Raw genomic sequence first — 26,277 nt, forward strand, 5'->3', positions numbered from 1 at the left:
ATGACATCTATTTTCCCTGAGGACCTCTCCTAGATAGACCAAAGAAAATTACTCCACTTCTATTCCTCCAGTAACATTCGGAATTTCACTCTAGTAAGGCAGATGAAACTGAGCAAGTTGTTTCATGGTAGATCCTTTCTTTATTGTGCAGTCTATTAAGTGACATTACTCAAAAAACAAGAGCATGATTTATCCAAATCAAAAATGTACAAGCTAAACAAACAAAACAGCTACTGACTGTATTCGAACATGGATTGGTCCTTATAATGACCAAATAGGCAAACAACAAAAAAAAAAATCTGGGAGTCATTCAAGTGCATAACATTTTCCAGTGCTCTTGTGTCCTGGGTTTGGCCTTCAGAAGGACCCAGGGAGCACCATCAAGGAGGCCAGCTGGTTATTATAAATATCTCTATGCCAAGGATGCACACAGAGGCTCTTCTCTTCATAGCCAGCCAAAAACCTGGCCACTTCTAGTCGTCGTCGTCATCATCGTCATTGAAGTACATGTGTTGTCCTCTTTGGGCAGATGCCCATGTTCTGCCATAGCCCTTAGTGCTGCCTGTAGGCTTCTCCTGGGTGGTGATGAGGTCTATGATGGCTGTGATGACAGCACAGTCTTTAGATTGACGGTTTTGCCAGTCCACAGGAGCAGGGTTACGAATTTTCTCCTCCAGCAGAGAATCCAACTCTTTCTTTAAACTCTGCAGAAAAGACAGGAAAGGGAGGTTGGTTAAAATGAATCTCATCATGACAGCTTTGTTGATGGGAGTGTGTCACTCGCTTACCTTGACAAGGTGAGCGATGCGTGCCGGGGATCTGAAGACAATCCACTGGTCCACTGCGATGGTCTCCTGGTCCTCGTCTTTCTGGATTGTGATGTCTCCTCCAAAGAACAGCAGTGAGAAGGGGGACACCTCAGTGCAATCGTACAGGAAAATCTGAGGACACAGAGAAAGATGTCGCTAACACACAACGACAGGAGTATTACAACAAACACGCTAACGCACTCAGTGAAAGGGAGCGGCATCATTATGACACAGCGTGCCCGACAGCTATTCTGTGGTGTGGGCTGAAAGTGTCCCATTAGTGAAGAGAGGCTGTTCGAGTTTGAAATGTGTTTCAGTGCCTCCAGTGTTGAAAAAATGTCATCTTGCCCTGTCTGTGAATCTCGCAAATGTGTTGAACTCTTTTCAATCAATTTCCCTCCCTGTGCAAAACTGACAGCTGCTTATGTAGAGTAGTTTTATTATTGATACCCAAAATGAAATATAGTTTCCCTAAATAAATGACAAAGTAAGTAAATATTTTTCACAAATTATTGAAAATTCAGAATATTGCAGACAGAAAATAGAAGCAATGCTCTATGTAATGCACACACATCAAAAGCCACAGAGACTACATAAGCAGCAGTTTGAGGTCACACAAAACCTATTTCAGCTTTGATGGTAACAAACGGAAGTGTTGAAATTCAGTGTCAGAGAAATGTGGAGGGAGTGGGTAGGAGACAAGGAAAAAAAGAAGCAAAGAGAGAGCAGGGACAACTGCATTTGCCCCATGAATGTGTAATGTAATGGACCACCAGGGGCAAGTGCGTCAGAGGAGATAAAGTTTAACGTCATCCCTCACTTTCTTTCCTTTTTTTTGCTTTCTACGGCCATGGTCTTCTGGTTCCTTCTCACTCTCTCTGTAAACAAATGGCCTTGACAATCTTTCACTCTCAGAATACCTTACTTTTATAATAGACACAAACGCATACCAGTGTGCACAAACCAATTACACAGTACCAGAAAAAAAAAACATTAACGGTGGCAATAATGATGGTGAAATCCAGCAAAACACTTTTCTTCATAAAGACAAAGGTAGCAAAGTGAGAGACAAAGGCATAGGCAGCAATCAGAGAGGACATGAAAGGTGTTTTTCTGCAGAATGGTAACATTCACAAAGAGAGACAGCACAGAAAGAACAAAGACAGACAGATGGAAGGGAGGGGGAAATGGGAGTGTGAAGAGGGGCAAAAAAAGAAAGAAAGAAAATGATAGAAGTAGGGAGAGAAGAGAGGGCGGCAGTCAGGGAGCCGCATTGACCGTTTACCCCCACCACCACCACCTCCTCTTACATTGTGTCTGGAAGCTTTGAAGCACAAGAGCCTTTGAGAGAGAGTTGAAAGGCAGCGTTTTAATCAAATATTCATTCAGTGTAAAGCTGGCGTGGCATCACCAACCATCAACCTTTAACCACTGGTCCTTCTTTCCACTCATATACTAAATCAAAGAGATACAGCAACACACACTCAAATGTAAAAACACAACACATGCAGCAGTGTTCAAACACAGCATAATGCCTCCCCATGTCCCATTGCCTACTCACACTGCTCGTTCTCATTTTGAGGTGGTAGATGAGCCACGTATAGTTGAACTCAGTCTCTTCAGCATTGACAGATTTCGGGTGGATACACACCTTTCCATCAGCCTGGGTGTACACCTTAACCCTGAGAAAGATAAGATGTTAGAGTGTGTGTGTGTGTGTGTGTGTCCTGGTGTTAGGGTTAGGTTTACTGGTAAGAGTGACATTCCTAACACTTTGTAACACAAACTATAATGTTTTTGTTTTTATCATGATTATCTCGATAACTGACAAAAGAACACGAGGAAGCATTTTCCATAGCTAAAGGTGGAAAAATCAATTTTGTCAGCAGAGACAAGAAAAGGCAACATAAACATGACCTGAAACATGATATTTCAGTTTTATAAAAGGTGACTTAGAATATGTTGAAAATAAAGCTAAAAAATATAGTGATTAATTGGTTGACAAAATGTATTAATTGTTTAAGTAATTATTAAGCAATACTCCAACCATCAACTTTCATCTGTTGGCCACACAAAACAAGGAATTTGAAGTTGACACCTTCGACTCTAGGAAACTTGTGATGGGCATGTTTCACAATTTCTGACATTCAACAGACTAAACAATCAAAGAGATAAATTAATCAATAAAAATAATTGTCAGTTGCAATCGCTAGTTGAAAACATAGAAAGTGAAGGCAGAATCGCAATAAATTTAAATAAAACCGCAACTGCCACCATGCTCTACAGTACATGGTTAAGATTCTAGTCATTAAAGGGGAACTCCACCAACTTTACACATCAAAGTCTGTTTACAGGTCTTGAGGAGTACTGCATATGTGAAAAAAGTTGTATAAAGCCTTTTGTGGCTCAAGAGGGAGCTGCGCAGAATCTGATAAATTGCCTCAAGTGATGTCACTGAAGACTACAAGTTTGAAAATTCTGCTGCATTTTATCCTTTTTTTTTTAACTGTCCATCATGAGTCCAACAATGTTATAGTGCAGTGGGAGAATCAGTGGCATACTCTTTTAATATGTTTCAATGCTATACAGTAATTTTCAGTAATAACACCGATATTATTGTATTATATGATTTTGGTCAAAGCAATTTCACATCTACACATGCCTACTATGAGTGTGTTTTTGTATGCACATGTTGCCAAAATTGTATGAAAATTCATCATCACCAGAATACATTTTGTTAAAATGAATCAAAAAGTAGTTCTACAACCCATCAGGTGCTTTTGGCTTGTTAAAATGATGCACAAAGCATGCCTCGCCATTTTGGGACGGAAGGTACCAAAGAGAAATTGTGATGCAGTCTGCAAATCATCTCCAACATGAAAGTAACACTGTGTTCCAAACTCCTGTGTGTCTGCCAGACAAAACCAACTTAACTGCAGGGAACAAGCTGCTTGTACCAGACAGCAGTCTGATTTAGCAGCAAAACAAACAAAAAATGCTTCATTGAGCAATAAATTCATTAAATAAATACTGCAGAGCTGTGGTGCGGATATGTGAAAACTTACAACTGGCTTAGCATCATAATACCTGAAAATTACTTATGCAGAGCAAATGACCCTGGCAATTTCACTGTGCAACTGGGTCTAAAGCTGTCAGCTGACAGCCCTACTGTGAGAGTGTGTCTGTCTCCCTGTTGCGTGCATCTGTCTTTTGCACACAGGTCAAAGCCGCTGCTTATGACAGCTGCCTGAGGTGATGATGACTGCATTGATCTTCAGCTGCAAAAGCGCCTCTGTTTTTGACAATTTTCCTAACATGTCCTCTGCACAGCCTCAGGTAATTGTCACAGGACCCTTACAGAACTCTTACCTGAGTGGTCTGATGAGCTATTGCAGTGTGAAGGCTATTTTTCTGTCTAAAGATCAATAAGAATGATTGTGTGCTTCTCTATCGTGTGCTGTGCAGCCCTTTCTTTATTCATCTCCCTCTTTGAATTGGCAGACTCACCCCGGCCTCTTTTTGCTATGAGATGGTCTGATCATGGCCACCTTCGGGTACAGACCAGCTACAATCACTGCTTTGATTAACTTCTCATTGTCTGAGGAAGGAAGTGAGAGAAAGAACAAATGAGCTCTGCTACATTTACATGTTGCATATAATATTACTGCTCCACAGCATTGTTTTAAGATTCATAAGAATGAACATTTTCTGACAGCTGAATCATAACCAAAAAACTCTTCTTAGTTACCCGAGTTGACGTTAGATTTGGGGTCTTTGGGGTCCCTGCTGCTGACAAAGCCTGTATGCATTAGATGCTCAGCAAACTGACCCTTCATGTTGTGCAGCATCTGAATGATAAAAGGACAAATTACTTCTAAAAAGGCTGCATGTCCTTATCTGCCAAGACAGAAGTCAACTTAAAAATGTAATCATGGACTAACCCTGATTTTATTTTCAAAGCACTTCAGTGTGGAGCTCAGTACAGCACTCACAATCAGCCTTGCTCACCTGGAGTGTATTGGCAGACAGGAAGTTGTCCCAGCAGTACTCCCTCTCATACCTTGCACCACGCTGTTTCGCTTCTTCCCAGCCCTGGCCAATCAATGGATGAAAAAATGAATACACGATCAATTAACACAGCAGACAGAGAAGGACAAAAATTGTCAGATGTGGGCTGTTTTACCTGGAAGGCATTGACAATAGTGAGGTGGTCACTCTTGGAGTTTCTGGACAGGACCTTTCTCCTCATGTCTGCCATCTTCTCTTTACCCTGAGAGATACAGATACATTAAAGAAAATTTCTTTAAGACCTGCTTTAAAATTAAATAAGTCAGAAGGTAGAATACAGCAATGTGTTGAAGTGTGCGTGTGTGTCACTGCCAACATAAGCTTTCATGTCTGTGAACTCAGTGCCCTACCAGGGGTATAAAGAAAGGGTCTTTGAAGCTGAGTGAAGCAGCAATGGTGAGTACGGGGTCGAGGCAGCCCAACAGAGCCCCAAACAGGATGAGTTTGCCAATGTGAGGCTCCACAGGCAGACGAGCCAGGTGGAAACCTAGCGCTGTCAGATTCTCTGCACGGTCCAGGGCGTTCTAACACAGAACATCACACATCCTTAGTCATCCTGAGCTCAAGAAAATACAAATAAAAATATCCACAAGAAAGGGAATGAATCCCCCCTAAAATTCAAGCTGTACCGCTTCATTAAAGTGCAAAAAATTAAAAAGCCTTCATTAACATGGCAACAGGTTACAGGCTGGTCTTGCGTTTAATCATGTAGCCATTTTAATAAAAGGTGAGTTTCATTACTGTCAGATTCAAATATGGCTCCCAATATTGATTTTCATTGTGTTTTACACCTTAGCATGAAATATTGCTCATGTTTTAACTTATTAACCCCTGTAATAAGTACTGATTTCCATCTCCCTCCTCCACTAGAGGAGCATCCTTGGATCAAGCAGATAATGCTTCCAGACAGGAGACCTTGAAACCACAAAATGCTACTGTTTCCCAAATGGCTATTGTACTATTGTTGCTGGCACTATGTATTTTGGTGAAAACAGTTCATTAAAGCTTAAACAATTAGTCAGTTAATTAATCGACTAATTAACTGTTTTGATGATCAATTAATCGCTTCATTCATCTTTGAAGCAAAAAGACCAAACATTCCCAAGTTCCAGCTTCTCAGTTGTGAGGATTTGCTGTTTTTATTTGTCTTATATGATATTAAATTGATAATTTTGGTGTTTTAGACTGTTGATTGGACAAAACAGGATATTTGAAGACATTAACTTTTGAAATTGTAGGGGCATTTTTTTCTTTTTTACCATTTTCTGACATTTTATGGAGCAAATGATTATTCGAAATAATTGTCAGATTAATTGATAATGAAATTAATTGTTAGTTGCAGCCCTAAAGTCAATTGTTGTTGCTGGTTTGTTTTTAACATATCTTTTTAATGATCTTTCTTACCAGGTCTATGAGGTTCTTGATGGCTAGGTTGACGGCCTTTTCAGTGGGAGGGTCCAGGGCCTTCTCCAGGAAATGAGTTATAAACCCAAGCTTTAATATCTAGGCAGCACACATCACATTACATTACATTACACATTTATCAGCAAAAGTATGTAATTATTTTTACATTAAATTCTCTTCTCTTTGTCTAAGTGCTTGTCATTTGTAATAAACACTGAATTGTGGGCAATACATAGATATAGTAAGGTCTACTGCAATTAGCTGTATGTATCTTCCATTTAGCTCATATTGCTTCTTTCTTGTTTACAAGATGTAAGTGACAAAACAACCAACACTGTGTAGAGTTTAACCGCATTTACATGCTTCTCTAAGTGCTGCACTGAGCACAGAATTAATGTGATGATAAAAGCTTATTCTATGAATATCCACATTCTCTAAATGTGTATTCACTTCCACATCAAAAAGATTTTTAAATACACCAAACATCTACCTGTGACAAACTGAAGAGTAAGGAATCGACCAATAGGGACTGACTAATAGGGCAGTGTTGGAGTGTTTTTGCATTAAAGAGTCTGCTCAGGGTTAGCATGTTGTTAGTGTTTCTCTCACTTTAAGGACAGACTGATGCATTAGTACGCCTCTCACCCACTAGCTTCAAAAACCACATTACACACATACTCCAATACATCCAACTGAACTAGTGGAAGACACACTCAAATGCATATCCAATAAAGCCACTGGTGAGAACAATCATTGCAAACACTAGATCTGAGTGAACTTTGGCTTAATGTTCCATTAGCAACGGTTGAAATATATCTGAGTGGAGTATGAGGATTTAAAAAGAGAAAGCAAAAAAGAGGAAGGAAAAAAACAGTAAGCAACTAAAGAAGAAAGCGACTGTTCACGTAAGAGAACGAGGCCCAGAAGAGGAGCGATTATGTTGACGGCAAAAAGAAAGAGAAAGAGCTGGAGAGCAAGGGGCATGAGTCAGCCCAGAATGTTCATCCCTGCTTTTCATTAGGCAGGAGAGACTGTAATTCAACGCCAAAGACCAAAAACAGCAGCGCACCCCCTCGCACTCTCAAAACTCATTCACAGCAATCTTGTCCTCATCTCAACTCCCAAGCCAGCACCTATTTGTCTCTCTCTGTCAGACTGTCTCTGCACATGCACAACCTTGATCTGCAGGCAGAGCTCCTCCAGTGGTGTCCTCATGATTTCGGGTAATTGATAGGCATCCAGCAGGCTGGCCCTGAGACCATTGTACAGATGATAGCACTTCCCTGGACGCACTCTGGACATATGCACAGGAGAAGAGAGTGGGGCAGAGAGGAAAAAAAAAAAGTTATGTGTTATATCAGTCCTGTCAGAAGAGCTTAATCTAAAATCAATGGGATGAAACTGCACTCAGTAAGCAGTTCCTGCTAATTGGGCCTTGCTCCACTTTGATGCCAGAGCTAGCTAACAGAACAGACGTCTCAAGTCACAGACTGGAAACGACCTGGGAGTGACTTCCCTTTGCCTTTCTCAGTGTTTACAGATGAGAAGGCAGGAAGGAGTGGGCTGATGGGGAAAACTGACAGAGAGCTGAGATGGTAAATAGAAGGAAAAATAATCCTCCCAGATTAGTAATGCATACCCAGAAGCACTAATACACACCATGCTGTCATTATAGAAATATCCACAAACACACACACACACACACCTGCCAGCACGTCCTTTCCTCTGTTTGGCATTGGCCAGGCTAACCCACTCTGCTGTCATAGTGCTGATGTTGTTGTTGGTATCAAAGTTGGTCTCCTTAATTTTGCCTCCATCTATCACATAAACAACGTCATCTATGGTGATGCTGTGAGGAAGAGTGGAGAGAGAAAAAGAGGGAGACAGAAAAAAGTGGATTCACTTCAAAGCAGTCTGTCAAGAATACTTAACCAAGACACACACACACACACACACACACAATCGTTGAGAAGTAAAAATAAAATTTAGCCCTTTGGTAGGTTTAAAGTCTATATTTAGCGGAGGGATGTGAGGGGAGTGCAGGCAGCTTCTTAATTTGCTCAGTTTGTGTGCATGCAAGGCTCTGTGAATGCATTAACAAATTGCCTGCCAGAGACTCAGTGTGTTCCATCCAAGCCAATGACAGTATTCATAATCAATCTAAGAAATGTATGCTAATTAGCCCCAAATCCGCTCTTTGTATTAATGACAGGGACCTACTGCATTACACTTGTACACACAAACACACATACGCACGACTGAATGGGAATAAGTGTCATCACTCTTCTTCTTTTTTTTTTTTTTTTTTTACTTTTCCCCAAACTTACCAGAAAGTAACAGCCAAAAATACAGTTTCACAGGGAGTAAGTACAAAGGCTGGACAACCCAAACAAAAATACACATACCTGGTCTCAGCTATATTGGTAGCGATCACAATCTTTCTAACTCCAGGAGGAGGCCTTTTGAACACCTGATAAGAGTGAGAGAGAAAGATGAGATTGGACTTTTCTGATAATGAAAACAGAATAAAACAGGACAATCGGCAGAGACAGAGACAGTCAGAGAAACAGAAGAATGCTGACCTGCGCCTGATTAACGGTAGGCATGAGGGAGTGCAAAGGGATGATAACAAACCGGTCTGAAACACAACAGGACACAAAAGACAAACTCAAACAAAGCACCATTTGCCAACATAAGATACTACTGCTAGTGCTTGAGGCTGCATGATTATGTCTAAAAATACATTGAGAATGCAATAATTCATCACCATTATTTATTCATCTTTGGCCACAAATCTTATTATTTTGTTATTTAATATGGACAGAACACTTTGACATAGTACTTAATAAAGGCCAGAAGGGACCTCAAACCAAACACTTATTAATTTCTGAAAAATCCAATAAATTTAAAGATCCCCCCAGTTATGTTTTATGACACATAAAAATACTCTGCTTGGAATAATTTGTCTTTGATATGTTTTTTCACAATTTTCTAAAACCCAATTCATTTTCTGACTGACTAACTGATTAATTGTTTCCGCTCTACACACTTTAGTAAGTTGTATGTTGGACCAGAATTGGCTTCCAAACTTGTTGCGATGTCACAAAATCATGCACATATGTACAAGTGTTTAACTCAGATTAAAGGTAAGCACAAAGAAACTTTCTCCATTCAGCAGCTGAATGTGAAAACAGCCTTCTAGTGTCAAACTCTGCACAAACATCATTCTGCACAGTGAAGGCCAAACATCCAAGTGAAGTAACAATAAGCAAACCACATTTTTGAGTGGAGGGGGACTTTAAACTCACAAAACAGCACAATCCAAAGTGAATAATGATCTCTTCTACAGTATATTAACCTGCAAGTGACTGGAATGCACTTCCATGTCACATATTCTCTATGTGTGTTCCCGTGTGTGTACCTGATCGGAACATCTGCTGAGCCATGAGCAGGTCATTGAGACTGCTGATGTTGTCCCAGCCAGGCAGGAAGACCAAGATAGCTCCTTCCTGTCAGACAAAGACATGGCACAACACTTAGCAGCTGAAAGACACAAAAACCAGCAGGGCTTCAGAAGAAAAAAAAACAAAACAAGAAACAAACTGCCAACAGAAACAAACAGCCATTAGCCAGAGGAGCCACAGCGACAACTGAACCAAGCAAACAGGGTGCCCGTGCCCTCAGAGGAGCTGAGCCAAGGTAGATGGAGACGACTTGCCCTGAGCTCCCAACCTCCACATTCAGCCACACAATAGGCCCTGACACTGCCTGCCAACATTATTATAACAAAGTCTTCCTACGACAGGATAGCCTCTGCTTCACATTACCACAGGGATAGACTTCTCTCAAAGCAGCAAAAAAAAGGGAAAAAGAAAACCAATTAGTCACCTGGAAAATATAGAGAGACACACAAATGCAAGCTGAGAAAACATCAGCAGGATAACAGATGATGGTGGCTAATGGAGTTGGAGGTATTCCAGTGTGTGCAGAGCAGCTGTCTGACAATGGCTGCGAATGACTGACCACTTAACATACAGTAGGTGTCAGCTGCTCAACAAGAAAAAGAACATCACATAAAGCTACAATGGTAAAATGAGATAAAGAAACCTTTAATGATTGATGAGGAGCAAAGAATAGGATAGAGAAAATAATACAATGACTCAAACTGGACTACAAGACAGAATACTTTACAGGTTACAACAGATGTTTCCAGCTTTTTTAAATTATAGAACAGACATCTGCATTATCAGATATACAGAACAGATTTACAAATGTAAATTATTTAGGGTTGGGTACTGTAAAATGTTTACAATACCTCAGTTTTGGTACAAATACTAATGATGCTTTTCAATACCTACTTTTGGGGAATATAAACATGTTTTTCTTTAAACCTTTTTTTTCACTTGATAAAATGACAACTCCTCAATGCATCAGTGCTTAATGTTGTCTTAACACAAGTAGCCATTCAAGAACTTTACACAAATAAAATACTGTCTAAAATCAGTAAAGTTTCCTCATTTCCTGATTTAGGGCAGGAAATATCTGATCAAAGAATAAGTAAACAGAACCAAACCAGGATTTTGATCCCAATGCTGGCAGTTTTTAATACTCAATGCTACAAACACATTTCATACAGTACTCAAAAAGTAGTGAGGTTTGATACCCGGCTCTGGAATTATGAATTACACACATAACTTGAGTTATAAACAAAAGCAACAGGGTGTCTTGAAAGGTGTTAAGAAATATGTGATAAATCTTTGACACAAATATGAAGGCTGAAATTTATGACATACACCTGCAGATCAGATTGTACAAAGCAGTCCAGAGCAGCTTCTAAAGACAATGCTGTATTCACCATGCTGAAAAGGTCAGACATAGATAATAAGGCAAATTTGTCTTCAATAATGTTTTTAAATATATAGATATCAACTAAAGTTAAAAATAATAATAATAATTTAAGAAGCTCTAAACTTTGGAAACCTGAGCAAAAACCAACAGTGATGCTATCATCAATGGGGGAAAATTTCTGAAAATTGTATTTCAACACAAAAATTATACTCATGATAATATTAAGCTGGTATAAAATAACCCACTCTTTAAAAAGGACTCTGCTAGCTATTCATTTCCTGAGAGGAATAAAGCGGAGATGAAGAACGGACATAAAAAGGATCTTCTGGGCCTTGAGCACCCCCACCTTTTGATTAAAGCTAATTATTATTACCAGTGCTCAACCACTGGCACCCACATGGGACTGTATATGTGTGTTAATGTCTGTGCATGTGTATGTATGTGTGAAAGAGAAAAGAGGAGAGATAGATGCAGGCAGTGTGCCTAGTTACAACCTGACAGAAACACATGTTCACACACATGCAGCTCAGAAAAAGGTTCTGATTAATTCCATCTAAAAATCAAGTAACAGTAAAGTAGGCTCTGTACTGTTGGCCTACTATTTAGCACACACACCAAACCACCCACATACACACATAGTTGCACCCAGCAGGCGTTCATTAATGCCTGTATGTCAACCCCCTAGGTGTCTAATCACAGACTCCTGCAACATAATTAACCAATCATCACAGTCGAAAGCCTGGCGGACAGCCCGTATCCTTGGTTCAGAACGCCGTCGTGGTGAATCAGCCAGTTCCCTCTCAGGCGTTTGACAATGCCACAGCGAATCAGCTGGTCGACTGGCTCAGGGTGGCCGTGACTGATAGAGATACGGCTTCATATGGGAAGGGATAATTATTCTGTCTATCTGCGTTAGTCACTCCTCATTCAGGGCCAATCTCTTTCAACTGTTCTTCTCTTGTAAACGTATTTTCACAAACACAGCCGCAAACTAACCAATAAGTTAAACTAGTTCCACTTCACATGGAAAAATAAAGTCAAAGTGAGCGCAAAGTGTGTCAATTTTTTCCTTCCTTCGATTCTAGCTCTTAATTTCCTAAATTGTTCTCACCTCATTATTCTCCTTTTAATAGTGACAATAGGCTACACTGACTGGTATTGACTGTGATATTCTATCCTACTGTGCAGCTCTGTTTCATACATGTTGGCACTGGCCTATATGACTCTGTGACTGGAAACAGTTGTAAAATACAAGAAACATGCTGCAAATACAAATTTGAATAGGTAAGTTACTGATACAGTGAATATTTTTCAAAATGTTTGCTCTGCAACTCCTGATATTCGTATAGTTAGGCTATGTGTTACTGGGTCAACTGAAAAAGTAAAGCATTCACAAAAAACAGAGAAGTTTTATCTTACTTAGTTGACATTATACTCCAGATTACCAAATTCTAAATTGAGCACTAAAATGACGCTGACATAAAAATGAAGAAATTTAACAAGAACTGGAAAGAGAAAAAAGGGAATGGGCGTGTGTTTGGAGAGCATCTGTTCAATCACTCATTAGCACAGATCTGCTGCCAGGATCCGTATTATTTCCTCTGATCTAATGTCGCTCTGTGTTTGGAAGCTTGCCCTCCTGTTTCTTCCATCTGCTCTACCTAGGAATGAACTGTACTTCTCTCCTTTTGTCAGTTTCCGCGTCTGTTAATCAACTTTTATTTGATATGAAACCATCATCCACATGGACCACTGCTCTGTCAGCCTATTTATGATCAAAATGTTGAAGATTTTCAAGTCTAAGAACACTAATCATGTCATTCTAGTACATTTTCATAATAGTACAAATGTACTTCATTCAAAATCAAATTTAAGACACCAGAATTTTGCCACTTTCAGACCGCTGCCCTGAAACCAGACTTACAAGGTTAAACTCACCTCATCCTTGAGCACAATATGGCAAATCAGTGCCAGGATGAGCTCCAGGTCAATCTTCTCATCATTGTCCAACATCTCTAGTGCCTCAATGGTGTTGTCAGAGTATCTGTAAACATGGGAAACAGACAAATAAATAAATAATCCACCATCTTCCATGCTTTAACATGGCAAGAAAACTGTCCCCAAGTTTCTCTTAATTGTTGCTTTGGCCGTCACACCTGGGTTATGGCTGCAAAGGATTTATATATTTGCAGACAGACGTTTTTCTGCTGATGTTGTGTAAAGGATCTATGGCAAATTCTGTATGATGTTGAATATGTTTTTACACAAAAACGATGAACAGTTTTGACTCATACTTGATAAGTGTTTTGACGGTCTTGTATTTCTAATTGTATTGGTGATCTTGACATCAGCTCCTACAAATGAAATCAATAACTGTTTATCGGTTCCTTTACTATTTTTTTTCCTTGTATATATGTATGTATGTATGCATGCATGATACTTATTTCCTGGCTCTAATGCTAGGTTATGAACAGCTTCAAATTATTTTGTCACAGACATGAAAGTTTCCAAATATGGAAACTCTCTTCCCTGCCTTTGATGTGAGATTGGCAGGTCATTAATGAGCTCATCAGAGTTGAGAGAATGACGACTTGGACAAGGACTATGATGGTCCTTGCAAAATGGGTGTTTTCTGTTGAATCATTTTGGTGCATGTGAAGCATAAGCTGGTGTCCATTTTCAGGTGTGGTGATACTCAGTCACTGTTCAGCACAAACAAATTTTTCATTTGGTTACATGCTGGCGTGAATGTATCAAGGTGTATTGCGGTAAGAATATTTTGTTTTTATAAACGGAAAGATAGCAAAACATGGCAGCATCGATATCAAAATGCAATGCACATAGCACTAACAACTAAATAAAAATAATAAAAACAAAAACTAATATTTTTTATTTTTTTAAGTTTGCAGATGCTTTGGCTCAAGTCTGTCTTAAAACAATAGTCAGGGGCCCATTTGAACAATGAATAAGCTTTTTCCTGCTGTAATCATTTCTCATGCGCTTTCAATGTAAGTGATGGGGGACAAAATCCACAGCCCTCCTTCTGTGCAAATATGTATGTATCTGAAGCTAATATGCGGATTCAGCTGTTCAAGTTAGACAAACCAAGTACATATAGCTTCCAAAGTTACTGTCTTTTAATATAAAATTCCCTCTTTTTGCTACTATCCCTCAGCAGCTCAGCAAGGAAGCACTATCCAAGGGAATTTTGTACTAAAAAAAAAAAAAAAAAACTAACTTCGGAAGACACCAACTTGATTTGCCTAACTCAGACTGCTGAAACCTAAGTATGAACAGGAGGAATGACCACAGGAAAAAAAAAACCCTGTTTCAATGTTCATATGGGCACCTGACCTATTGTTTTAAGACAGACTTGAAAAATGATGAACCTATCCTTAAAGTGACAGCCATTAAGTGCTAAATGGGCACTAACCTTACATTTAACTTGACAGTGTAGCAGTGTAGGTGCATACAGTGTAGTGCCTAGAGCTTTATCCATTGATTGTTGTGGTGCTGTTATGACATGATAGCAGTGCTGTGCGTTCAGGCAGTGTTTGTCATGTTTACATTCTCCTGCATTCACTTTGTGACACATAGCAGTAATAATGGTGGCAAAGACAAGGGACTGCACTGCAAATAGCTGTACTAAATGAAGAAGAATGTTTGTTGAGTGTAATTGAGAAGAGAATTATATTACGTGGAGCTGGCCCCCTTCAAAAATGTTGAGGCAGTTGCAGGAGGGAAATATACACCACAAAGATTCAGTGTAAAGTGGCAGTTGGAGTGTTTGTACAGCCCATGTTACCTATACATACAATTATATATTTGAAGAGGATCAAATAAGCAACAACATTGCCTTTTTTGTACTTAAGGAGACACTGCAGACACCTACAGCGTAGATACAACACTTCAATGCAGATGTATAAATCAGTGTTTATGTGATAAATCTATCAAAGGGTCAGGTTTTCCAAAGCACTCACTCTGCTCTGTATTCAGCTTTTACACACTCAGGTGTCAACTTTAAGTCCAAATTCACAAAGAAGAATGAGTTATTTATTTTAAAATGTGAATGTCACAAAGCCACATCCTCCCATTTCCCACCTAAACAACACATCTATCAACCTGGCAGGTGCTCTGTCAATTTAACTACCCTGTTGTTCTCACCAACTCACCTGCCCTGCAGTGTGCGTGCATAGCAAGGCCAGCTCTCCTTGTATTCAGCCTCTTTTTCCTCCTTCTCAGGTCTGGAGTTGCGCCCTTGCAAAAAGCCTCTTTTCCACGAGGAGCGACGGTCCTGATTCTGGGGACGATACCTGGCAGACACATACCAACCAGTTTATATAAGACCCTTTTAAAACGAAAGGGATGTAGTGGTTCCATTTGTATTTTTATGTTTTTGTATTTGTGTCTGTGCATGTTAGGGCGTGATTGTCTTTGTATGTGTGTGTTCTACCTGGTCATCTCCACAATGTCCTCAAGTAGGAACTCTTCCACTGGGAACGTCAAACCAGAGATGTGGATCATTGGACAGTTGTCTAAAGGTAGTTTGACAAGAAAAGGGGTAGATGAGAAGGAGAAACAATCTAAACCAATTAAACTGCAAGATTTATGCTGAATAAAATTTGGTATGTCGTTTGGTGGGTTACATACCAAAATATCTAGAAAACTTCTCTGCGTTGAGCGTGGCACTCATGAGGATGACCGTGAGGTCGTCTCGGAGCTTGAGAAGGTCCTTCACAATGACGAGCAAAACGTCAGATTGCAGGTTTCTCTCGTGGATCTCGTCCAGCACCAGGTGGCTAATACTAGACAACAATCTGACACCAAAAAAATAAAAAAAATAAAAAATGTTTTTATTTTATTTTTCACATTTTGCTGCATGAAAAGTTAAAATTTATTTTTACATTCTTAAGTTTGTAGCTTTAATTAGAGGCCACACCCATTTCTGCCTAAGGAGATTTGCCACTAATTCGAATTTCTGGCAAAAACATTTTTTCCTCACTTTTCAAAATATGTCATCTAATCTTCTCTATCTAATGTTGGTATATTAGATATTTAGATAGACTCAGTTAAAAAATGTTTTAACTTTGATTACACTTTATAAATTGTATATACACATTCCCATGTAGTTCAGTCTGACATATTTGATATCTTTGGGATCTAAACTAGAATATAACAGAAATACTCTATACTGTTCTGTGCTCATCTGTACAGCAGTAGTCCGTAATGATGAGTTGAAAGGGTCTGTGGGACTGAAAAGGTTAATGCATCACTAATGTGGTGGCTAGGGAGAACCTAGCTGACAAAACTGACAAGTGTAAACATAGCTGCAGTCCATACAGATTGTCAGCTTGTAAGCCAGCTGTAAGTTGCAGCATTTTGTCAGACAACTGTAGTCCTAAAATGACTTTAACTACAGTCGTGCCAATTCTGAAAGAGCATGAAGCAAGACAACAAAAAAAGCTGGCACCCTCACTTTGTCTCTGTGGTTTTTTCACTCAGAATGCAAGGATGAGCATGCAGGGATGAGTCAACAGAAGCTGTGTGTGTGTGTGTGTGTGTGTGTGTGTCTCTGTCTTCATTTCTCTTGCCTATAAGAATGGGGACCCATACTAATGCTTCTTCCACAGACAGTAGAGTCAACCACAAATCAATGGGGATAAAACAGTGACACAGAGGGAATAAGAGAGTGGAGGAAGGACAGCTGGAACAGAGACACGCAGAGAAGAAGAAATGCTGGGAGAAGATGTGATGAGGATGAGGATGAGGATGAGGAAGCAGGGTGGGGGGGTGGAGGACTCACGGGTCTGAGCGAAGCCACTGAAGAATAATGCCTGTTGTACAATACAGGACCGAACCTTGTCTCCGTGGTAACCGGCTGAGAAATGGGATGAGAAAAAGACAATACATTTCCCAAATGACACAAATTAAGACCAGTACAGCATAAAGTGAAGACAAAGGTTGTCTAGGGTTTCTCTGTTAATTTTCCTACATTTGTGTATGCTACTGTTATAGACTCAATTGTCTTTCCAACATTTCCACCTTCCTTTTCCATTTCAGGATTCAACACACACACTTTGTTATTTTTCTTCTTTTTTTTTTTAAGTTGGTTGCTCAAAGATTATTTCATAGCAGCAATAGCTTGATGCTCAGCCTGTACACAGAACTGCACATAAAGCAGAGATTGATGTTGCTATAAAACGTTGCTGATACAGAAAATGTTATCTAATAAGTAATGTAATTGGTTGTAATAGGCACTTGTGCACACACAATCTTTACATCATACTTTGCATAAGTCTAGTGATGAAAAGTTTCTCCATTGAATAGCAACCATGAAATGACTTCTCATTTATTTTAATCCCAAACAAAGCAGAAACTGCATCTCTTATGACACATCTGAAAAATGCATTTCACTGACAACGGAACCACATTAAAGGCTTCACTGTATAATTGATACAAGTGTGATATTTCAAAAACAACTTGGGCTAATTTCAGGAGAAATAACACTAATAACAAATGTATGAAACACAACATAAACACGAAAAAAAACATAATAAAAATAACAGTAAAATGGAGTGATAACAGCAATCCATTTTAACACTTAAACTTAGTGTAAAGCATGTTTAGTATACAGTTTGTTTAAAAACTACTGAAGGAGGAGCTTGCCAGGGGCCAGGCACTATGGCTGGATTAACCTGCTGAAAGGCCTCAAGGCAAATAGGAGCTGATGGGCCTCCATTAACCCTGTTTCCTCACGCTCTCTGTGCAACGTGTACAGTTTTTCTACACTGCAATACTACCTGGGGACAGGTTTACAGTGTGGTTCTTTGATTAATCATAAATTAATTTAATATGCTACATGTAAGCACAAACTTGCAACTATGATTTATCACAGGGACCCTCTTCCAGACACAGCCTCAAGCCCAGGTACTGTAATAAAGCAGCACCAACCTTAAGGCTCTCAGCAGGTCAGTTGCTTTTGTACTTTAATGGTGCATATCCACAAACAAGTTTTCAATCAAATTAGGAAAAATCACAAGACACTCTATAAGCATTGAGCTTTCAGGGACCCAAAACAGTTGCCTGGTCTGGTCCAATCACCTTTTATTTTCAAGTGGATAGTGGAATAACTAACTGGATTGTGGCTGAGAATTTCAGGTTGTGTTAGCTCATAAGAGATTTTTCGTAGAAAAAGGTTTCAGTCGTAGTCATCTGGACACTGTTTTCAGAATCAAGACGTTTCGGCTACCATCCGGAAGTCATTCTCAATTGTGAAAAAATGGGGGACGGGAACTAAAAATTTAAGCTACTCTGTGTTACATAAGCCCTGCCCTCAGGAAGGAATCTACCTGAGTATCTGTTAATAGCTAGTTTCACCTGAAACTGACCTAATTGTTTCCAAGATGGCCCAGTAAGCAGGCCTATTGTTTTCTGGCTGCAACTACCTCATCACTGAGGTAGCATGTAGCCTGATTAGCATGTGATTGGCGTGACTAAGGTGTTAATACACTGTACACACTATACACTCATAAGAGATTAAAAGGTATAGGTAGGTGTTAATTCAGCACACTTCTTATTAGTGATCAGTAAAACTGGAGTAGAGAAGCTAAAAACAGGTTACTGTCATATATAAGGTGATGTTCTCCAAACATCCAAACACAAGTTTTCCATTGTCTCTGGTTGTTTTAACAGTTTTGAAATCTCATAGTTGAGAAAGATTATTATGAATCTGATTAATTTAATTGCTGTAATCAGTTTCCTACTTTATGTTCATTATAACCACCCATCATTTGCTGCAGTATACCAGCACCAGAGAGAACACATTAAATTCAGTGACTGTCTGCACTGGCTGAGTGTAAACTAATACACTGTTTCCCCTGTAAATGTAACTGAAATGCCAAAGACTAGATTAAATGTGTTCTGGCCAACTTGAGACCAACATAAGAAAAGTAAACAGTGCAGAAGTGTGTACTTTTTTTAATATTAGTTGCTATTTGGGGGAGCTAGCACATAAACAGAAGTTTAACAAAGCTTGAGGTACAAATTGCCAGCTTTTTCATATACCAACTGAGAGACACCCATGGTCTCCATCAGTGACAGTGACAGTGGGCAGTGACAGCAAAGCAGCAAGCTTAAAAAGATGCCTTTCTAAACGTCTAGACTTTATTTAAGTTCTTTGATACAAAACGTTGTTATTGTTTTTCTCCCTTAAGGAGAGCTATGAATCACAACTGCAGTAACTTGATGAAACTAAAGAAAAAAACAGCACCAAATGAAAAGAAAAGAAAAAGCCACAGTCCAGCACCTTGTTATTGGTCTCATTCCTTTGACAGTCAGTAATCATTTTTCTGTCCATCTTTTTACTTTCTCATCCCCTGTATCAGTCTCCATTCATCACCCCTTAATTGCCTCTTTTCATCCACTCTTACTGCATCCAACCTATCTCATCCTCTCTCACACTCCATACTCTATTGTATATAATTCACTTTAAGATTGCTGCACCCTCTTGTCTCCTTTTGCTCGGTCTGCATACCGCTCAAGTGCCTTTCTCCCCTCACCTCACGTGTATGACTACACAAAAAGAATACACATTTACAGGTACATCTGCTTTTTTTCTGAAGACTATGAATCAAACATAATACTCAGCAAGGATAACTGTACCAAGAAAATCTATAGGTCACCAAATCAAAGTTATAGAGCAGCTTTAATGGAATGAAACAGATTGTTGATGCTTTTTCAATGAACATTCATAGCTTCTATGGAATATCAGGGCCCATTAGCCTTTGTATTTATTCCATGGTTACATGGGGTTTATATCTTGACAGTATAATCTATCTTTAAGATGTACCAATCCATCAACAACTTTAGTCTAACCTACAAAAGCTGTTGGCTCAGTTGTTTTCTTTGACATTGGAAACAGCCATGCATGAAAACTGGCAACACTAAACCTTTTTCAATCACTAGTACACATCTGAGATGTTGGCGGCAAATCAGAAGTCTGAAACCAGTCTTAGAAAGACAGAATCAGGGAAGGAGAATAAATAGTCTCCGTTCTAGCTGCAACAACCTCCGTTCCTTCAAAAAAAAGAGCCTATTAGCAAAACAAACAAATTCTTCACTAAGTCAGATGTTATTTTCTTAATGCTGAAATCAGATTTAAGACAAGGCAAGATTATTTGTATAGCACATTTCAACAACAAGGCAATTAAAAGTACAGAAAGGCATTAAGAAAAGATAAAAGAAACACACATGACATACACATTACACATAAATAGGATTTCAGAGTAAAACAAAAATAAAATAGAAGATAAAAATAAGCTAAAACAGCATAATAAAAACGACAGTGAAGCTACAGTGCAGTGAAATATATGAATAAATAGTTTAACGTACTAAAAGGCAGTGGCAAACAGAAAATGTTTTAGCCCTGATATGAAAGAACTGAGAGTTTGAGCAGATCTCAAGTTTTCTGGGAGTTTGTTCCAGATATGTGATACATTAAAACTGAATGCTGCTTCTCCGTGTTTAGTTTTGACTCTGGGGATAGTAAGCAGACCTGTCCCGGACGATCTGAAAGGTCTGGACGGTTCATAACGTAGCAGCAGGTCAGAAATGTATTTTGGCCCTAAACCATTCAGTGCTTTATAAACCAACAGTAGTATTTTAAAATCAATTTTTTGATTCTCTCCCTTAGGACTCTAGCAGCAGCATTCTGAATCAGCTGCAGCTGTCTGATCGACTTTTTAGAGAGACCTGTAAGACAGCATTACAGTAGCCTACTGAAGATAAACACGTGGACAAGTTTTTTATCCTTTAATTCTTGATATATTCTTAAGATGATAATAGGCTGAATTGTCTTAATGTGACTACAAATCATAGAGCATTTCTGTTGGTTCCTTAACCACTAAACCAATTTCTGATAGCTATTTAAACAAACTGCACTTTCATTTTATGCAACATTACGTTTGAAGAGACTTCCTTACCTCTGGAGGCGGATTTGGTAACCACAAGAATTTCCATTTCCTACACTTTCTGCCCTCTCTGCTGCTACACGCTCTGCTACCTGAGAGGAAGCACAAACATACAAAAAGATTTAAGAACATAGTCAGTATTGTGAAAAAATAGCCATCAAATTAACATGACTGATGCAGGAAAAGACATATGTAATGCCTAAACATCATATCACACACTTTAGCAACCTCAGTATACACAAACAGCAACATACAATCCAACACAGTCAGACCCAAAAAACCAAGAGTACATACCGAGATGGCACTGATGCGACGAGGCTGCGTGCAGACCACACGACACATCGAGCCTACGCCTCTGTTGATATAGTCATCTAGGATGAATTGGGTGACCTGAGTGGTCTTTCCACACCCTGTTTCTCCACTCACCACCAGGACACGGTTCAAATTGATCAGCTCCACCAGCTCCTGAGGATGAAAAGATGGAAGCAGGTGAGAGGAAGGGGAAGTATTATGAGATGAGGAGGAGAAAAAGGGTGATGATAGAGGATAATAAGATTTCAAGGAGGAGAGTATGAAATCAAAAACTTACCTCTTTTTTCCCATAGGATGGTAGTTTTTCCCTGAATTTCTGAAGACAAAAAAGAGCAAACATTTGTAAACACTGAATAAAATAAATAAAATGAAGAGCATATGTTTTAGCTAGTTATAACTTGATAATAGGTATGGTTCCTACATACCAAAACATATCTTATTTAATTCTTACAATTACAGATTCTGTGTAGCGGTTTGGCAATAATTCAGTAATTTCTCAATATTCACTTAGTGGAATAATATGACATTCGGATATTGTGATGCGCTGTAAATTATTTTTTTTTAAATGTAACATTATTTTGCAAAGAACATTGTGATAATAATAATTTTGATAATTCCTGCGATTACTGCGATACTACTACTTAATTCACCATATTGCCCAGGCTTATTCTGCATTAGGGTCTTGTACTAAACAACATAAACATCTGCTGACCTGTAAATCTCAGAGTAGCCAACATAGCAACAAATTCCTGCAAACCAACTGTCATGTTTTATTAACTATTGAGACACAGATCCAATCTACCTTTTGTTGTTTTGTTATTTAAACTCCACTCTTCGGTGCTTTAGCAACCTAATTTCCCCACAGAAATCATCGTGCAACTTTGATCATATCATCTTATCTAAAAATATCAGTTAGGTTGGGGATCAAACAAACAATAAATGACTGGCACAGTGGACATTTTGATACCTGTAGGCACATGATAAAACAATTTAATTCAACATAATGAATTGTCAGAGAAATGCAACCAAGGCACTACTAAGGTCATCAGGCCTATTTTAGTAGGCTAGATGCCATAACTTTTACCGCTGTATATATAAAACTTTATACTAATCATTTTCCTCACCAGCATTTCTTTGTACTTTGGATCTGATTTCTTGCTCTGCAGATCTCTCTTTAAGCAGTCATCCAGTGAACTGTCTCTGACTACTTCCTGAAATAAGAACTCCAGATCCTTATCTTTCCTTCTCAGTTTCTCTTTCTCCTCCTCTGGCTGCTCTTCTTCATCCCACTTGTCTGGAGGCTCATCTTTAGCGACTGCCGGAGAGATGTAACTAAACAAAAACGTGTGTAAATATCCACAATATAGTGGGTCACATGACAATACTGGTTGTTCTGTGATTGTGGCATGTAGCACCATCAAATATTAAACTATATTTTTGGAGCAAGCCACATCTTTTTTAGCATGCATCTGATTTGCTTGCAAAGTTACCGTTGTGATTTGTGAGTTGCTTTTATCTGGCCCGGACTAATATCTTCCTCCTCTTCCTCAGATTTGATCTCAATCTTCTGTTTATCCTCTTCAGGCTCATCCCCATCAAAGTAACTGCATATACAGGTCATAAACATGTTAGAGTTAGAGTCATACTTGTGTCAGCAGTCACAGCTGGAAAAAAAAATGACATTCCAGGCACTTTGATCCTATCTAGCTTCTCCCATTTTTGTGATTGTAAGCTAGAAATTACACTGTGCATGTCTCAAACGGAAAAGCTATGCAAGTTGTTCTTACCAATGACCGCTTCTATTGGCAGATGTCGGCCAGTTGCCAGACGTAGAGGCTCTTGCATCCCAGCCATCTCTCTCTGGACCAGGCTGATCATTTTGGACAGAGTTAAGTAGCTTGGTAATGTGCTGCTCTCTGGCCTCATCCATCTGGACCACTGCCCGCTGCACACACACATGGAAAGGGGAAAGTTCAGCCATAACCTTGAAGTCAGCCTAACCAAATGTGACACCAGGGGCTTGGTTTGAAGCAGTGTTTCCTAGTGTTGTACCAAATTTATTTTTATCCTACTGAAAAGGTGAAATCCATGTAACAGCGATACGCATGGCTTCTGTCATGTGAAAACAATACCAAGTTACTTTTTGCATTTTAGTGACAGCTGAAGGATTACTTGTTCCTTTAGCACTTTGTAACATAAATAAAGTTTGTTTGCCTTTAAGGATTGAAACCAATTATGTCACCCTGAGACATAAGATGCCCATTCAAAACCCAGTGAATGAAATCAACAAATGCAGGTTTTCCCATGGTGTTTTATTGTGGAGATGGGCCACTTCGCCTGAAATAAAGAAAACCTCTGAGTGTGTCTATTGTTAAGGACAATGTCTCCCTACCCACTAAATTTATTAAGAGATGAGGCAGGATCTTGGTGGCTTACCACCTATGTGCAGGATTTTGCCTACAGATCAGCCAGAAGACTTTGTGCTCTGAAACATTTTCCAATTACATCACCCTATGCTCCGAACTTTGCAGCTGACACTTGAGTTCAGAGGGCAGACCTATTTAGTGAGGAAGGAACTGTCACTTTTGTAACTTTAGTGTCTCTCATATCTGTACTGAAGATCCTGATCTCTGTTGACACCCTGCAGACAACCTGCCCTGCTCAACTTAATGTGCAAGAGCATGCAACCAAACAGAACCCATACCGATCTCCGGTCAGCCTGCTTCCTCCTCACGGCTCCGTATCTTGCATACCAGAGACCTATCTCACGGCCCTTTAGGTGTGGAGGAGGACGGTCCCGTTGTCCACCTCCTCCGTCCTGGTCAAAGTCGGAACTGTGTCCTCTCGAGCCTCCTCCACCTCCTCTGTCCCATCTTTCTCTGCTTCCATCTCTGTACCCTCGACCTCCTCTTCTGCCTCTTCTCCCACCTCCACCGCCATATCCATAACTCATACTGCCGTCAGAAACAAGCGGTGGTTGCAACAAATGCTAAAACTCTGTCAGAATACCCGTTAACCGGTAAGAACGGTGCTAACTTTTACTCGCTAACGTTAACGTTGCTTAGCTATACGATGTTTTGGATGGAATTGTGAACCAGAGACTGAAGTTAAAAATATAAGGCTACACCCTCGTAGCTACTGACAGTTGGTTTCTTGATAGCTACATGTACAGTTTAAATGTTGGTCCACGAATTAACGCATAAAGCATTCAGGTGCTGCAGTCAAAATATAGCAGTTAGCGAGCTTTCTTGTTTCCATCCGGCATGTCGCACAGTATCGACGTCAGAGTTTTCAGTCGTCCGCTTTTGCCGTCTTGCTCTGTGATTGGTTGTTCGCCCGCCCCCCACACGCGCCACCACCACACACATCTCAAGTTATTTACAATAGAATGATGAATTCATCTTAGATAGATATATAGATAATTAACTTTGATGTTAAACTGTCCTCATTCCACAAGCAAAAAATGCTATATTGAAACCTTATGTAGAAGCACAGCTTTAGTCATCTTTTGTCTACATCTTTAAGCATTTGAAATTGGATGAGTTATATTCTGTAATAGGCTAATATTTAATAGGACAATCCGAACTCTTTTGCTTCAGATGTTGTACTATGCTCTGAGGTTCTTGCTTTTTCAAAATTCAACTACAACCTTAATTACACACAATGTAATAAGGTCATTAGAGCTGTTGTGGTTGTGCAATGGCTCCGTTAGAAGATTTAGGCGTACTGTTAACATGACATTATCCAAATTAGAGCCAAATGTTTATTATTGCCCTTTTTCCTTCAAAAGGAAAGGATCTCCCATCAGAAATCAGTCATATGCTTTATAGAATCTGTATGCATTGTAAACAATAAATTGCTGCTCTCAAATAATTTTTTACTTAAATACAGGCTAAATTTACAAGTCACCTCCTGGATTTGAAGTGACTGAAAGTTAACTTCCTTCCTAGAAACGTATTTTCATTCATTCCTGGTGTACCCAATTTATTATATTTTATGTTCATATTTTATTTTCTCCTTATTTAACATGGATTTTCAATGAGTCATGTTCCTCTTGTTTATTTTATTATACCACTGTATTGTGGTGCCTGTTTGAGTTCTGTAAATAGTTAATCGGGCAAAAAAGAAAACCAAAATGTGAGGAACCTCTGACTATTCATTCCCCAGACCCTAACCACTGACATTCCCATTTACCCTTGGAACCTAGTCAGTTGTTAGGCGCAAGTCCATTTTGAGTTCCTATAAAACAGACTTTTTAAACAACGTCCTCAAGCTCTAATATATGCAGAAACTGTCTTTGCGGTCAATGTAACTGCTGTAACCAGCTCATCCTTCTCCCAGCCCAAAAGAACATCAGGGAATGACCTGTTGTCTGAGCTATAAAGGTTACAGCCAAATGAAAAAGATCTACCATGACTGCTATAGACTGTATCACCTTAACAGTTCTGGCTCTGCTGTATTGTGGGCATTGTAGTGAATATCGTCACATTTATAAAAAGTCTGCAGCTTTTCAGTTAAATTGTGTTCTATTCCGTTCTAATATATGATGATAATGTATCTACTCCAATAAAGTTTAATAAACAATAGCAATCTCTCACCCTATAACTGAAAATAGACTGGATTAATAACATTAACAATTCGTAAAACACTTTCAACACATTTTATCGTAACCTTGGCACTACATGACTTGCTTCATGTAAGGCTGAATGTTTTTAATAATTAGTCTGAAAACAAAATGGCAATCCTAAAGTTAGATTCTTTTCAATCAATAATTGGCTCTGCTTTGTTCTTATTTCTGAATGATTGTGCTGCAATTACGCTGTATTCTTATTTTCTCACCGATTCTGTGTTTTTGGATGTTCACACTT

The 26,277-nt window shown here is 39.2% G+C and overlaps 1 protein-coding gene across 1 annotated transcript; it reads right to left on the reverse strand.

The window, feature by feature from the left end:
* Window positions 1–120: 120 nt before the first annotated feature.
* dhx36 (DEAH (Asp-Glu-Ala-His) box polypeptide 36) lies at window positions 121–24,693 on the reverse strand. Its single transcript, XM_044201811.1, has 26 exons — window positions 24,114–24,693; window positions 23,197–23,354; window positions 22,900–23,013; window positions 22,534–22,741; window positions 21,687–21,725; window positions 21,392–21,562; window positions 21,110–21,189; window positions 16,933–17,007; window positions 15,780–15,946; window positions 15,583–15,664; window positions 15,302–15,442; window positions 13,068–13,173; window positions 9,703–9,790; window positions 8,864–8,919; window positions 8,687–8,751; window positions 7,987–8,130; window positions 7,458–7,575; window positions 6,282–6,380; window positions 5,228–5,401; window positions 4,993–5,079; window positions 4,818–4,901; window positions 4,558–4,657; window positions 4,317–4,407; window positions 2,371–2,491; window positions 789–941; window positions 121–704 (listed from the first exon to the last, which is right to left on the reverse strand). Exons 1-26 carry the CDS (start codon window positions 24,360–24,362, stop codon window positions 474–476), a joined length of 3,201 nt encoding a protein of 1,066 aa, XP_044057746.1. The 5' UTR covers window positions 24,363–24,693; the 3' UTR covers window positions 121–473.
* Window positions 24,694–26,277: the final 1,584 nt, after the last annotated feature.

The sequence above is a fragment of the Siniperca chuatsi genome, linkage group LG7 (assembly GCF_020085105.1).
Source record: "Siniperca chuatsi isolate FFG_IHB_CAS linkage group LG7, ASM2008510v1, whole genome shotgun sequence".
NCBI classification, from domain to species: Eukaryota; Metazoa; Chordata; class Actinopteri; order Centrarchiformes; family Sinipercidae; genus Siniperca; species Siniperca chuatsi.

Excerpts from the sequence above, each read along its gene's own strand:
- dhx36 (XM_044201811.1), bottom strand. The coding sequence starts at position 24,362 with ATGAGTTATGGATATGGCGGTGGAGGTGGGAGAAGAGGCAGAAGAGGA. Across the intron at positions 21,190-21,391 it reads GTCGCATCAGTGCCATCTCG|GTAGCAGAGCGTGTAGCAGC; the intron begins GTATGTACTCTT and ends GCTTCCTCTCAG. Across the intron at positions 7,576-7,986 it reads AGGAAAGGACGTGCTGGCAG|AGTGCGTCCAGGGAAGTGCT; the intron begins GTGTGTGTGTGT and ends GCATATGTCCAG.